This window comes from Poecilia formosa, unplaced genomic scaffold, assembly GCF_000485575.1.
Source record: "Poecilia formosa unplaced genomic scaffold, Poecilia_formosa-5.1.2 Scaffold244, whole genome shotgun sequence".
Classification (NCBI taxonomy): Eukaryota; Metazoa; Chordata; class Actinopteri; order Cyprinodontiformes; family Poeciliidae; genus Poecilia; species Poecilia formosa.
Genome location: NW_006800183.1, coordinates 100,252 through 112,917, shown reverse-complemented (window position 1 = coordinate 112,917; position 12,666 = coordinate 100,252). Strand labels below are relative to the sequence as shown.

General features: G+C 37.6%; 1 protein-coding gene across 3 annotated transcripts in view; it reads left to right on the top strand.

The window, feature by feature from the left end:
• The window catches only part of drp2 (dystrophin related protein 2), a 242,152-nt gene that overhangs the window by 131,090 nt on the left and 98,396 nt on the right, over positions 1-12,666 (top strand). For all 3 annotated transcript variants that reach the window (XM_016680505.1, XM_016680504.1, XM_007569658.2), the window contains one exon: positions 2,613-2,787. In XM_016680505.1, coding sequence (XP_016535991.1) covers positions 2,741-2,787 — 47 coding nt within the window. In that variant the 5' untranslated portion in view covers positions 2,613-2,740. The remainder of the gene's footprint in view (positions 1-2,612; positions 2,788-12,666) is intronic.

The window sequence follows — 12,666 nt, the reverse complement described above, 5'->3', positions numbered from 1 at the left end:
AAGCTCCAAGGACAAGCTTCATCTTGTCCTTGTGTCCAAGGACAAGATGAAGCTTGTCCTTGGAGCTTCAGTTTCCAAACTCAGCTCCTTCAGACTAGCCAGCAGCAATTAGCAAACACCTGTTACTACTGTGATACGAGCTATTTCTCAGTAAAAACATTGATAAAGGGTTGGTAGAGGAGTGATGTTGTGATAACTTACTCGAAGCAGTAAGTTTCAGAAAGAGCAGGAGTTCTTAAAGAGACAGAAGCCCAATTTCAAGGCGTTAAATTAAGAAGTCAAATTTATTTTAAGTCATATTTAATATATATATAGCATTTTTATATCAACTGAAGCTAATATAGTTACTTGATTGTGTAATAAAATGGCACTATGTGCCTGAAACAGAGCTTCTTTAACATCTGAGCCAGAGTTATGTGTGTGTTTTTGCAGCAGATGGATGTTTGCTGCTGTCAGTGCTATAGGCTTAGTTTTCCTGCAAACCCCCTGATAAGAACACACTGATCAAACGCAGCCCGATCACAGTCTGTGCACGTCTGCATACAGTATGGGAGGTTTAGGTGTCTGAGGGCGTTTTTGGAAGCACAGCTGGTGTTCAATCATATGTTGTGAATTGCATAAAAAATAGAGAAACTTCACACCAGGACCTGTGAACGCAGAAAGGCTCCTGCTGCCCTGAAAGCCACACATTTGAGTGTGTGAGTGTGTTTTCTGTTTGTGTGTCGGTGCGCTTGGGCTTCTCCCTCGGTTTTTTCTCCTCTTTGGTCCATCGCGGGGATTGCACTTCTTCATGTTGCCTTACATGCCCTCACACTCTAAAAGTCTGGAATAAAAGAAGCTTTTTGTCTGCGTTTGTTTTTTAGAGTTTAATGGAATGGAATAATGGGATAAAACCGCTGCTGTGTCGAGATTCAGGGTTTTTCCTTTTACACACAGGACAGAGTTATTAAATATAGCTTCAATTGAGTACATCTGTGTAATAGTATTGATTCATATTTTAACAGTGTTGCATTTCTTTCCTTTGATACAGATTCATGTAAGAACTTTACAATATGTTACGTCGCAAACGTAATAAAAATGTTTGCATTATTATAACTAAAACAAGGACTGCCTGGTTGTAATATATGCTTCACTCTTATATTTCAAGGGCCGTGAAAATGTCAGAGGATTACATTTACACACAGCACTAATGCATTGATTCAGAATATTATTGAATTGTTCATTTATTTCAACTCCTTTTTATGAAATGACAGCATTTTAAATCAGAATGTTACAGGAAACCAATAAAAAACATTTTTAAGGCAGAATTGTGAGTTTATATACATTTGGTAGATTTTGCCTTTTGATTTCCTTGCATGCTTGAAGTCTGATTTTAGTAAAATGTTTTGGTATTTCTGCCATAAGCTTCTCACCACAGTTTGCTGGTGAGTTGTGGCCCATTCACCCCTGACAGACAGAGCAGCTGTAAATAAGTCTGGTTTTTAGGCTGCTTCGTTCAAACACCTTTTCATGTCTGCCACAAATTTTCTATGGAACTGACATCAGGGTTTTGTGATAGCTATGCCAAAAGTTTAGTTTTTTTGTTCTTAAATTACTTTGCAACTAGTTTGACTGTACATACAGGCTTATTTTTTTATTTGAAAGACCCAATTTTGCTCAAAGTTTAGTTTGAGGGATGTGGGAATTTGGATCATAAAGATAACCTATGCAAAGTTTCTAAAAACTGCTTAAGTGCTTAAAAAGCACAAAGCCCAGACAAGTTACCTAGTTATCCCAATTTAAGCTCCAGCACATTTGGTCAGCTGTTTTTACCGCTGGATGCACTGTACAATGGCTGCTGGAAAAGACTGCTGGTTTTGTTGTTGGCTTACTTTCAGAAACTACTTATTGCATTCTTGTTGGTTGTCCAGGAGGCTCTACTTCTGCTTTTCAAAGATGTACAGTTACATAATTGTACATCTGCTTGCAACCATGTTCACATGTGAGTGTAAATGTTGAGTTGGGGACGTGGCCAGGAGCAAATTATTTAGATTTAAAGTGACAAGACGCCTTAAAACACCTCATTCCGGGGTGTGCTGTGGTGGCGGAGGAGTTGAGCACAACCCACATATGGAGGCCTTAGTCCTCAACGCGGCTGTCGCAGGTTCGATTCCTGGCCTGCTGACCTCTGCTGCATGTCTTCTCCTTCTCTCATTACCCACTTTCCTGTCAATTAACTACGAAATAAAGGCCACTAGAGCCAATAAAACAAGCAAACAGCTCATCCTGAACCAACCACACTAAAATCTCATTATCTAAGAATTATTTTGTGCAAAAAATGCAATGAACATGATTTGTTTTGCCCATAGAGGCACAATAGGTTCCCTTTAAGACTTCAAGACAAAATTCTTCTGAATACGGGTCAGAACTGTGGCACCACTGACTTCAGAGAAAAGGTTGTGGGGCGAAAATGTGGGACATCATCTCCATTTGTGGGAAGGTCAAAGGATCGAAGTGCTGGTCAGGCCTGTGCTGTTTTATATCCACTACCTCACCTCCATGTAATAATCAGAGAGTAAATTCAGAAGGGTCGTCCTGTAACAAACACACACTGTGCTCCTCTGCTTGTGTAGCTGCGGGGCGGCCCTCGTGGCCGGGATGCCGGTGTGTGCCGTGCCAGTCCACTGTGGACGGTGAGGGGCCAGAGGAGGCGACCGAGTGCCGGAGACTGAGAGGAAGCAGTCCCCACCAAACAGGAGAGATGAACCTCTGCTGGAATGAGATCAAACGCAAGTCCCACAACATTCGGTAAGAGGAAAGAGAAGCATATTTTCTCTGCTTTGGCTCCATGATCTCTGCTTTCATCTGCGCTACTGCTTTTGACTTAAAAATCTCAAACTATTTTCAACAACTTCTTCATTTGTAAGATGCATTGGGAGGATAGACCAGCAAGTACGCATGATTTTAGCACAAATTGCTTTGCAGAAGCTAAAGTAGATGCAACTAAAATTTGTAGTTTGTAATTAGACACATAAAACATCTTTAGAAGCCACAGGAAAAAAATAATACATGAAGAAGACTGAATAAAATTAGAATGTATAACTATGGCATAACATGAATTATGGCTTCCAGGCAAACATTTCTCAGTTTGTTTGGGTGTTTTGGCTCAATTTTCCTATCATGAAAGATGCACAGACTTAAAAGTAGGCAGTATTGTGCTCAGAGATATTCAGCTTAGTGCATTCATGAGACATATCTGTGAAATCTGAACCATGGCTGGACGATGTGGCTGAAAAACTTATCACAATATAAGCTTGTCACATCAGTCAATATCAATAATGATTGCTTATTTTTTAAATTTAAATATCTGAAATCCTGCTAAGCTGCTGGTGTGACATTTCCTGTTTTATCCAGTTTTCGCTCCATGCTGCTGTTTATTTTTTAGCAGTTATGAGGCACATGGTGGAAACTGAAACTGCTCGTGTGCCGGTTACTCAACAGGTTGTTGCTAGGTAACCAAAGAATGAATGAGTTGCTAGGTAACCAGAGAGTGACTGAGTCAGTTGCTGCCACTAACTTTTCTTATCTGACCGTAAAAGGGTGAGCAGCTAAAGTCTTTTTCTTCGCCTACATCTCCCAGAATATTGAATATCAGAGATATTATCTACTGATATTGATCATGTGTCTAATATTGTTATGTTATTGATTTATTGTCCAGTGAAAAACTGTGATGCATGCTTTCATTTTACAAGCGTGATGTTGCTGTTCAATCAAGTTGTGCTCAAACAAAATCAGTTTTATATATGCAGAGCTAAACCTAAAAGAGGCTGAATCTAGTTTACAAATGCAACAACGCCTTGAAGTTGTTATTACCTGAAACGAGGTGCAGCACTATTTAGCAGATAATATCTGTGAACTGAATTTTGAGTCAGTTGAAAATGTTGAACTTTTACAACACTTCTTGAAGCTAAAGAGAGTCAGCAGAGCTACAGTGCCATTCAAATGAAGTCATACTGCTTAAATATTTTCATTTTCTCTCATTTTTAATAATAACTTTCTGCTGCTTTTTGGAGTGAGTGAGTAGTTAACAGGTCATCCCATCTGCGCTGCTGCTACTCCTCCAGGGTTTTCTGGTTAATATTCTCCATGCCCATGTGTTAACAGGTTTTAAACTGTGTCTTACTCTTTCTCACAAAACTCGGTTCAACTGGGTTGAACCGAGTTTTGTGAGATGTCCGAAACTGGGAATATTGCTTTAGAGCTGAACCCTACTTTAAATTTCGCCACAATCTGTGACCTGTCTGCTGTGTTTTTTGGTTTTCATGAAGCTGTTTGTTCACTAATATTCTCTGTCAAACAAAGAATTACACTCAAGTGTACTCTTCACTTAGTAGTTCAGTTTTAAAAGCAATTGAAAGGACTGGATTTTACTAAGAGGTGGCAAAGAATACAAATGGACAACAGGTTTTTCTGTTCTGTCAAATAAAATCACTACAAAATACATGAAATTCAAATCTGGTTTTCAGAATTAATTTTCTATCTTCTTTTAAAGAATTTGATTATTATGCTTCTTTCTACACGTTCAGACTCAGGAAGGCTGGGTTGTTGAATTTACAAAGAGTTTCATTCTATGCCAGCAGCCAAAGCCTGAGATAGGCGATTGTTTTGCGCAACAAGCTCTCAGAACTACATGACATCTGTGCCAGCCATCTGAGCTATGCCATTTAAGTGTTTGCAGCCTGGAGTGGGATGACTCTGAGTGTGTGGGTGCCCTCATGTACCCAGTGCATCCAACTTTGTGCCACTTTGACATCTGCACTTCCCACATGCTGAGCACTACATTGTAACCATTAGCATGGCCTTTTCAGCCTTCTGCTAGTGCTGGTAATGTTAAATAACATGTCATCCTCTGCATCTGGTGACGAGGTTAAACTAACTGTCAGATGATCCAACAACTGCCAGATTAGATGTCTGTTGTTATGTGTAATAATACATGTAGGACACACAACTATAAATGTGCTCTGGTTAGAAAACACCAACATGTGTCTTCCTTTTGTTAATAAATCCTGGGGTAATAAAACATCCAGTTTGTCTTAATGTTCAGCTCAAATAACTGAATATTATGAGTCATTTGTATCTGTTCATAACTCCATCCATTTTGACAAAAATCTCAGTTCCACCCAAAGCAACACCATAGCATGATGCTGCCACCACCATGTTTCACTGTAGCTGTGGCGTTTTTTTGGTGAGTTTTATCATTTATGTGCTAAACCTAATTTTTTTATGAGTGCACTTTTATCTTTTTTATTAAGATTTCTTAGTCCAGATATACGGAGATTACAGCAGATTGTATGAAATAGCCAGTAGACTGAAAAAACACCAGATCTTACCAAGTATTCATTTAGTTTTTAATACAAATGTCTTAGAACATTTGAAATAAGACAAAACTAGCTGACAAGTAACTTTTCACCAAGCTATATGAGCTTGTTTTAAGTAAATAATTCCTGGCAGACTATTTCACTTTGAACATGGCAAAAATGACTTCTCATGAGTCAAATAATCTTTTTCATCAATAGATTAAGAAACTATTTACTTGAACTGAACTCCTATATCTTGTTGAAAATTAACTTGTAAGTTGGTTTTGTTGTATTTCAAGTGGACTAAGATATTTGCTCTATAAACTGGACCCAATACACTTGGTAAACTCTGGCGTTTTGCAGTGTATTGTTGGTAATAATGTAGCTCCTTAACTGTTGCCTCTGTGGCCAGTTTCAGTCTTGTTTTTTCAGTTATTTTGTGGAAATATTTAGCTTCTGTAATGTCCCTGGTGTCCCATCTTTTACTAAAATTGCTTTTTTCCTGTGCTTCAGTAGTTTAGGATGCACACACTAATGCAACCAGATAATTGCAGCCAACATGTCTACAAGCTGCATAATGATGTGCAACATTTACTTTTTTTTTTGTTACCATGTTTTACAACAAACAGCCTTTTTAGATGCCTTCATTGTGTGTAGGCAATTAAAAAATGACATTCCTCAGGTAATACTGTGCCGTCACACAATAATACATACTTCACTTCTGCTTGAAGTCATATTAATTATTGATATAATATGGTTAAATGTTGCTTCTACACTCGAGAGGTTTGTCAGAGCAAAACAATTGCAACTGGTTCATGTAATTCTTTAATGCTTAATTGGAAAACATCCCGGCTCGCTGTTTCTTTAATTCTGCTGGCATCCTGTTTAGACAATTGCCCCCTTAATTGCTTGTTTGACCCTGATGTAGCTGAAAAGTTTGTAAGGGGAAGGATAGTTGTTAAATTGGGTAAGACAGTTTACCCTGCAGTCCTGCATAATGAGATCACTTTGCATGGCCTGCAGTTGCTGTTTACATCCAAGCTCCACTCTGGCTGCATCAGGATGAGCCAGAAAGATCAGGGAATACAGAAGGACGTTAACATAAGGGGTAAGGGTAGAAGGAGAGGAGAAACTGACAGGTGGTATTAAATCATCACACAGGAGAGATGTAGGGAATGGAGAAGGGTAGGATGAAAACGGGAATGAATGAGGAGAAGCTGTCTAACCTTGAGGCTGAGAGCTGTCCGGTGGAAGCGTCTGCCTGCATTTGATGTCCGCTGCTTGAGATGTACAGACAACTGGTTTTACAATGGCCTGTCTCGCTCTGATTGACAGTTCACTGAAGCTTTTGTTACAATAAAATTCAAAGCTTCTGTCTATCCTTTCAAACGGCGTCCCTAAGGCTGTGTCTTCATATGGTTTGAGAGGAAGAAATTCAAATTTGTGCTGCTGGATTTTACTGTAGTGGCATTCGAATATTGTACAGTATGTAACTTTTATAAAAGATGTTTTTGAATATTTGTTGAAACTGTCACTACATTGTGACAGTATTGTATGAGTTTGTGGAAAAAAATCTAGCTTTTCTGCCTTCTTCCAGTGCTAACTAGAAACAGCCAATCAGAGCCAAGGGGTGGGTCTAAGTGCTGCCAATCATTCCCATTTGCATGCTGCTCCTCCCATCCCCTTGTTCTTTGCTACAGTACAGCCAATGATGGTGGATAAGGAGTTTTTCTGCAATGATAAATTGTTTCTCCGCCATTAGCACATTTAGCAGCACGTTCACCAGGTTGATTGGCATCGTTAAGACCCTCCTCCTGGCTCTGAGTGGTTGTTTTTGATCGTGAATGGTGCATTACTTCAGACAGGAATAGTATCCGAAGAACGAGACCAATCATTTCACAGATTGTCTGTCACCATGTCATGACAAGGCGACAGTTTTAACAAATATGTAAAAACATATTTTTTTAAAGTTACAAACTGCAGCTATACCTAGGCACACATGCTACAAGCTAAATGCTAACCTGGCTTTGTAAGAGCTTTAAAAGTTGTTAACATGCTGTAATCTTTTAAAATAAGGGAAACAATGGTTAATTATTTTTTTCTTGGACATTGTTGTGTAAAGTAAAGTAATACACAGCAATATGTGATGACATTCAGCTGTTCTTTAAGAAATATTTAGTCACTTTTGCTATGTATTTTAACATTTAGCTCAATAGTTTTACTCTTAGCACACGGGAACTTCATTGATATAGTTTTTAAAGTACAGTTTTCTCCACATTGACGCGTCTAAAAAGTTTTTCTTGGTATTACTGGATTTCTGTGATACATTGAATTTATCACAACATGCAGACTGATTTGGGATTGCATACTGGTCTTGGCTTTCTTTGAAGTTTCCAAAAAATCAGGAGATCTTTTATTATTGTCTAAAACATGGACTGAATTTGTGCCCATTATTCGATTTACCTGGGAAAGGTATGAAATTAAATAAAATTACAAATGCCTTAAAGTTGTGTAAGTTGTTCTGTCTTTTATTAGAAGGATCACTTCCAAAATTAAAATTTTTTATCTAACAGATCATTTGGATCGTCCTTTAATTAAAACAAAACAAAAACATTTTAAGCATTTTTACTGTTTGGGAAATACAGACAGTTTTACTCTAAGATTTAATTTATTCAGAAGCCAATGAGGGAATTAACAGGAATATTAGATATAATTAGATAATTAAATTTACCACTCAGTAATATATTATCATATAATTAAATACATCAATAAATAACTATGTGAAATATACAATTAAATAATTAAACATCCCATAAAGTAATTAAATTCACATTTTAAAAAATAAATTTGAATAAAATTTTGCTTAAAATTATATTGAATTATTTCACAGTGTTTATTTATTTTGTTGCTCCTTTTCAAGTGAAATAAGTTAAACTGTCAAACTCAGCCATTTACTGCTAAATAATTAATTATTGGTCAATTTAATCATTTAATTATGTTTTTAATCATTTTATGATTCATTTGAATTATTAATTGGAAATTTACATTTATGTCTTTCGTGATATTTTTAGGGGTGCACGATATATCGGCCCTAACATCAGTATCAACCAATATCAGTCATTTTTTTAATGTATCACCTGATAAATAAAACTGGGCCAATATTAACAATCAATATTTATTTCCAGCTTCTTGTCGTCTGCTTCTTGTTGTTTTTTCCCCATATATGTCAAATATGTATATTATATGTAGAGAAATACAGAGGATATCGGTAAATATCGGTTATCAGCTATAATCATTGATGCATCCCTGGTATTTTTATTTAATTTTGTTACTCCTAACCCTCCATATTAAACATATATGTGTCCAAATCTTAGACGCATCAGTTTTTGTCCTCGTCTAAATTGCACTCCAGCTGCAGTTTGAAGAAAGCCAATTGTTTTCCTCCACACTGCAGCAGTAAAGCAAGGATCCACCTGTTGCTGAATTGTCATATAAGACACAGTGTGGTGTTTTTTCATGTGCTGCTGGTTTTAGTTATCTACCTTCAGACAGATTTCCCATGTAGTGCATTTGATTCAGTGTCAGGCATGAAGAAAACAGTATCAGGCATTGTTAGAGCTCCCGCTGTGCCACACGGTGACATGGCCGTTGTTTTGCTCTGCAGGGAATGTGCACGGCGCTCAGTGTGGGCAGCTCAGGCGCATGCTATGAATTGTTTAGCTCCGTGGCTGGGATGGCTGCAGAGAGCCAACCGCCCACGCTTGGCATCCGTCTGAGGGCAAACGGTGACCTCTGAGTTTGTTTTTATCTCCGTCTGCTCTCGTCGTTACCTCAATGTTCCTGTTTCTACTCACCGCTGCACACCCTCCTCGTTTAAAGCTGCTGTAGCTGCCATCTCAGCCTTGTTTGCTCTTACCTCTTCTGCTGTTGTGGTAATTTCGCCCATCCTTTTGTCCTCCCTACAACTCCATATAGAAAGTAGGTGAAATGCCCTGTGGTGATATTTTGCTCCATTTTTCCCTTTTCCCTCAGGAAAACTGCTGCACAAAGCCTGCAGGACTCACTGAGCCCCAGTTACATATTAATCCTAATTATTTTATTCAAGGTCAAGGGTTTAAACCTACTTCTTCTACAATAGGTGGGCAGTTCATTTTGCTTTCTCTGCCGTCTGAGATTAACTTTAAGACTTTATTTTTGTGTTTCTAACAAAGCATGAAAAGCCACATTATTCTTTTTTATCTACTGACCGTCAGAAGTTTGCTTAAACTCCCCAAGGCCTCTAAATGTGTTAACTTAGTCATTTTACCATTCTTTATCATTCAGCATAAAAGTTTAATTTATGTAAAAACAAGTAATGACTGAACAAGTCATTCCATCCGTCCGTCCGTCCGTCCGTCCGTCCGTCCGTCCATCCATCCATCCATCTATCCATCCATCCATCCGTCCATCATGATCAATAAGTATAAACTGTAAAATGTTGTAAATCTTTATTTCATTACAAAGACTGATTATTATTGGTGTCAATTGTTTGGGTTTGGATATTAAAATCATTATTTACATCTTTTGCCATAATTTATTTTCTCTTATATCTGGATCCGGTGCCGTTTCTCTCTCTTTTGATCCGGCTTGGACTCAGTGCGACTCAGAAAAGACGGAGGAATCCTGGAATAAAAATGTGCCGAGAAGAAACTCACGTCTTTCAGGGCTGCAGGCCTGACAGAACAAGTCTTGTTATACATTAATGATACGACAAACCACTGGGGAATTAGGAACCCCATGAATAATTTGATGAATTACCTCTTCACATGCAGGTGTGCGTGTGTGTGTGTGTGTGTGTGTTTGCCTTGCTTGAAATTAAACAAAAGTGAGGAGAGCAGCGAGCTGTGTCTGCCTACCAGCCATCATCTGCTTCACAGTCGGAGCCTGGACAGATTAGAAACAAAGCTGGGTTTTCTGGGTGGCTACACTGTTTGACTAACTGGAAATAATAATCAGGCCTTTTACACACACTGTACCATCGCATGCTGAAGAGTTTATATGACTCAAATTAAACCCTCAAAGAGAGGAAACATTGTTCTGTTCAGTGACGTGCGGCGAGGTTCATGACTGGGGAGGCAAAACTCCTCTAGAGTCAGACGTACAAAATCTAAATCTTATATTATAGTTTTAACTGGTTAAAGCTTTCAGTTAAGTCATATTTGATGTATAAAGCATTTTTATAACAACTGAAGTTAATATAGTTACTTGATTGTGCTAAAAAATGTCACTGTTTGGAAAACGCAGGATGTTTGTTGTGTTTTTCTTACTTTGCTACTTACTACGCTGTACTTTTTACTCTTACTTGAGTAAAATTTCTGTATTTTCTACCCACTGAATGAAAAACAAATATATTTTAACCAAAGTTTCACAGACAGACACCTGCAGTGTTCATCAGTTTTTTTATTGAGATAAACTGATTTGGATTTTTTTTTTCTGTATCTTCATGCTGTTATTTTGTAATTATGTTTTTAATATGAATCGTTTAGGTCTTTGAAATACCTAATTTTCTATTTAACTTCATATTTTTATCTGTCTGATTATGTAATTTTTAAATATGAAATGATTGAGAATTTGATCAGATACTCAGTCGCCTTTTTACCAAATACTTTTTACTCTTACTTGGGTAAAAATATGTTGAAGTATTTTTACTTCAACATATTTGGCTACTCTACCACCTGTGGTGTTAAGTGAAGCTTTATGATTTTATCGTAACGTAATTTTACTTACATAATCTATCAACTTTTGACTTATGAAATATCTTTAAAAAATGACCCGTGTACGACTGAACTATGTTCTACTTCTTTCACTTCTTCATTCTTCTTCCTCTGACAAGCATAACAAGTCATCTATAATGAATGAATGTTGGAAAAAACAGATTTATTCTGCAGAAACCCTGGAAGGCTGCGGTCACCCATGGGACGCAGCAGAAACAGGGACTCCCTCAGCCTGTGTTTCTGTGTCAGGATCTGATAGATGAACCACGAGGAGGAAGGCTGCACTGCTACAAAAGCCCCCCACTCTCTGATGCCCATAAACGGTGTGGAGCACAGCCGCCTCTATCCACAAACAAACCGGCACAAACCCAAAAAAAGGAACCACTGCCTCTGAAATGCACAAACTACATCAGTGTTTTTCCTTCAGCATGCAAACCACTTGGCTTTCCTTCTGTTTCCTTGGATTTCTTTGTCGTCTTTTGGTTCCTCCATCATCTTTTTGTGCCTACAGCCACCACTCCATCTCTGCTTCTGCGTCAGGTAACATAAAAGAAAAAAAAGCAGCTTCCTTCCTGGTATGCGTCTGTGCAGAGCTGCTGTTTTCTCTGTGTTGATATCGAACAGGACTTTCATTCATGTCTTATGTAACAGTGCTGCGTGTGGAATGGCTTTCTGCACAAACACTTTGGATCGGATTGTTTAATGTTCGTCATACAGAGACCCGTGAAAGCGGCTGACGTTTGGTGCCACCGATCGTCAGACTCTGATGTAAAAGAGGGCATGAATGTTGGTTAATCATAGCAGTGAGTCGCTCTCATATGAGGAAGACTGTTCCTGTTGAGGCTTAATTTGTGTTTTAAAGCCTACATTTGTCATATTTTAAGTATTTCTAATTATTATAAAATCTTTGTTTACCCAAGTTTGCCGCTGGTTAAATATTATGAGCCCGAGTCATTCTTCTAATAAATAAAATGCATAAACAAGTTTATTTACAGCCAAGCCAGCATCCAACACTGCCCTTTGTCTTCATAAAAAATGGTTACAGTAATTAATTTCCCTTTAGCTGCACTTATTTAGACTTGAAAACCATTTCTACTGTCTAGTTGGTTCTTCTCCCATAAGATGCTGCTTTAAGAAGTGCATCATTAAGGATGAATCCTACTTTAATTGACAGGCTTTTTAGCCCTGGGATTTTTCAGAAGCACACTTAGAAATGAAGGAATTATAGCTGCAATTTCACTTAAACTCACAAATGCAAACATTTATTAGGTTAACTTAAAGTTTTACCCAAATATTAGAATAGAATCAAATTATTTTATTGTTATTGTACAAGAAAGTCCAACTAAATTTGAAAATAGCAGCTCTTGAAGGCAGTGAAAAATAATATAAAGTATAGTAAAAATAAATAGAAATAACCAGAATGTTATGTTCAAGATATTCAAAATATTGCTCTTAAAATTTATTGATATTACACTAAACAAATACGATGGTTCAGGGTTTGTCTCTTGGGAAGAAACTATATTTTTAGTATGTATGTTCTTGTCTTAATTAAATTAAATCATTATCTAAAAATCATA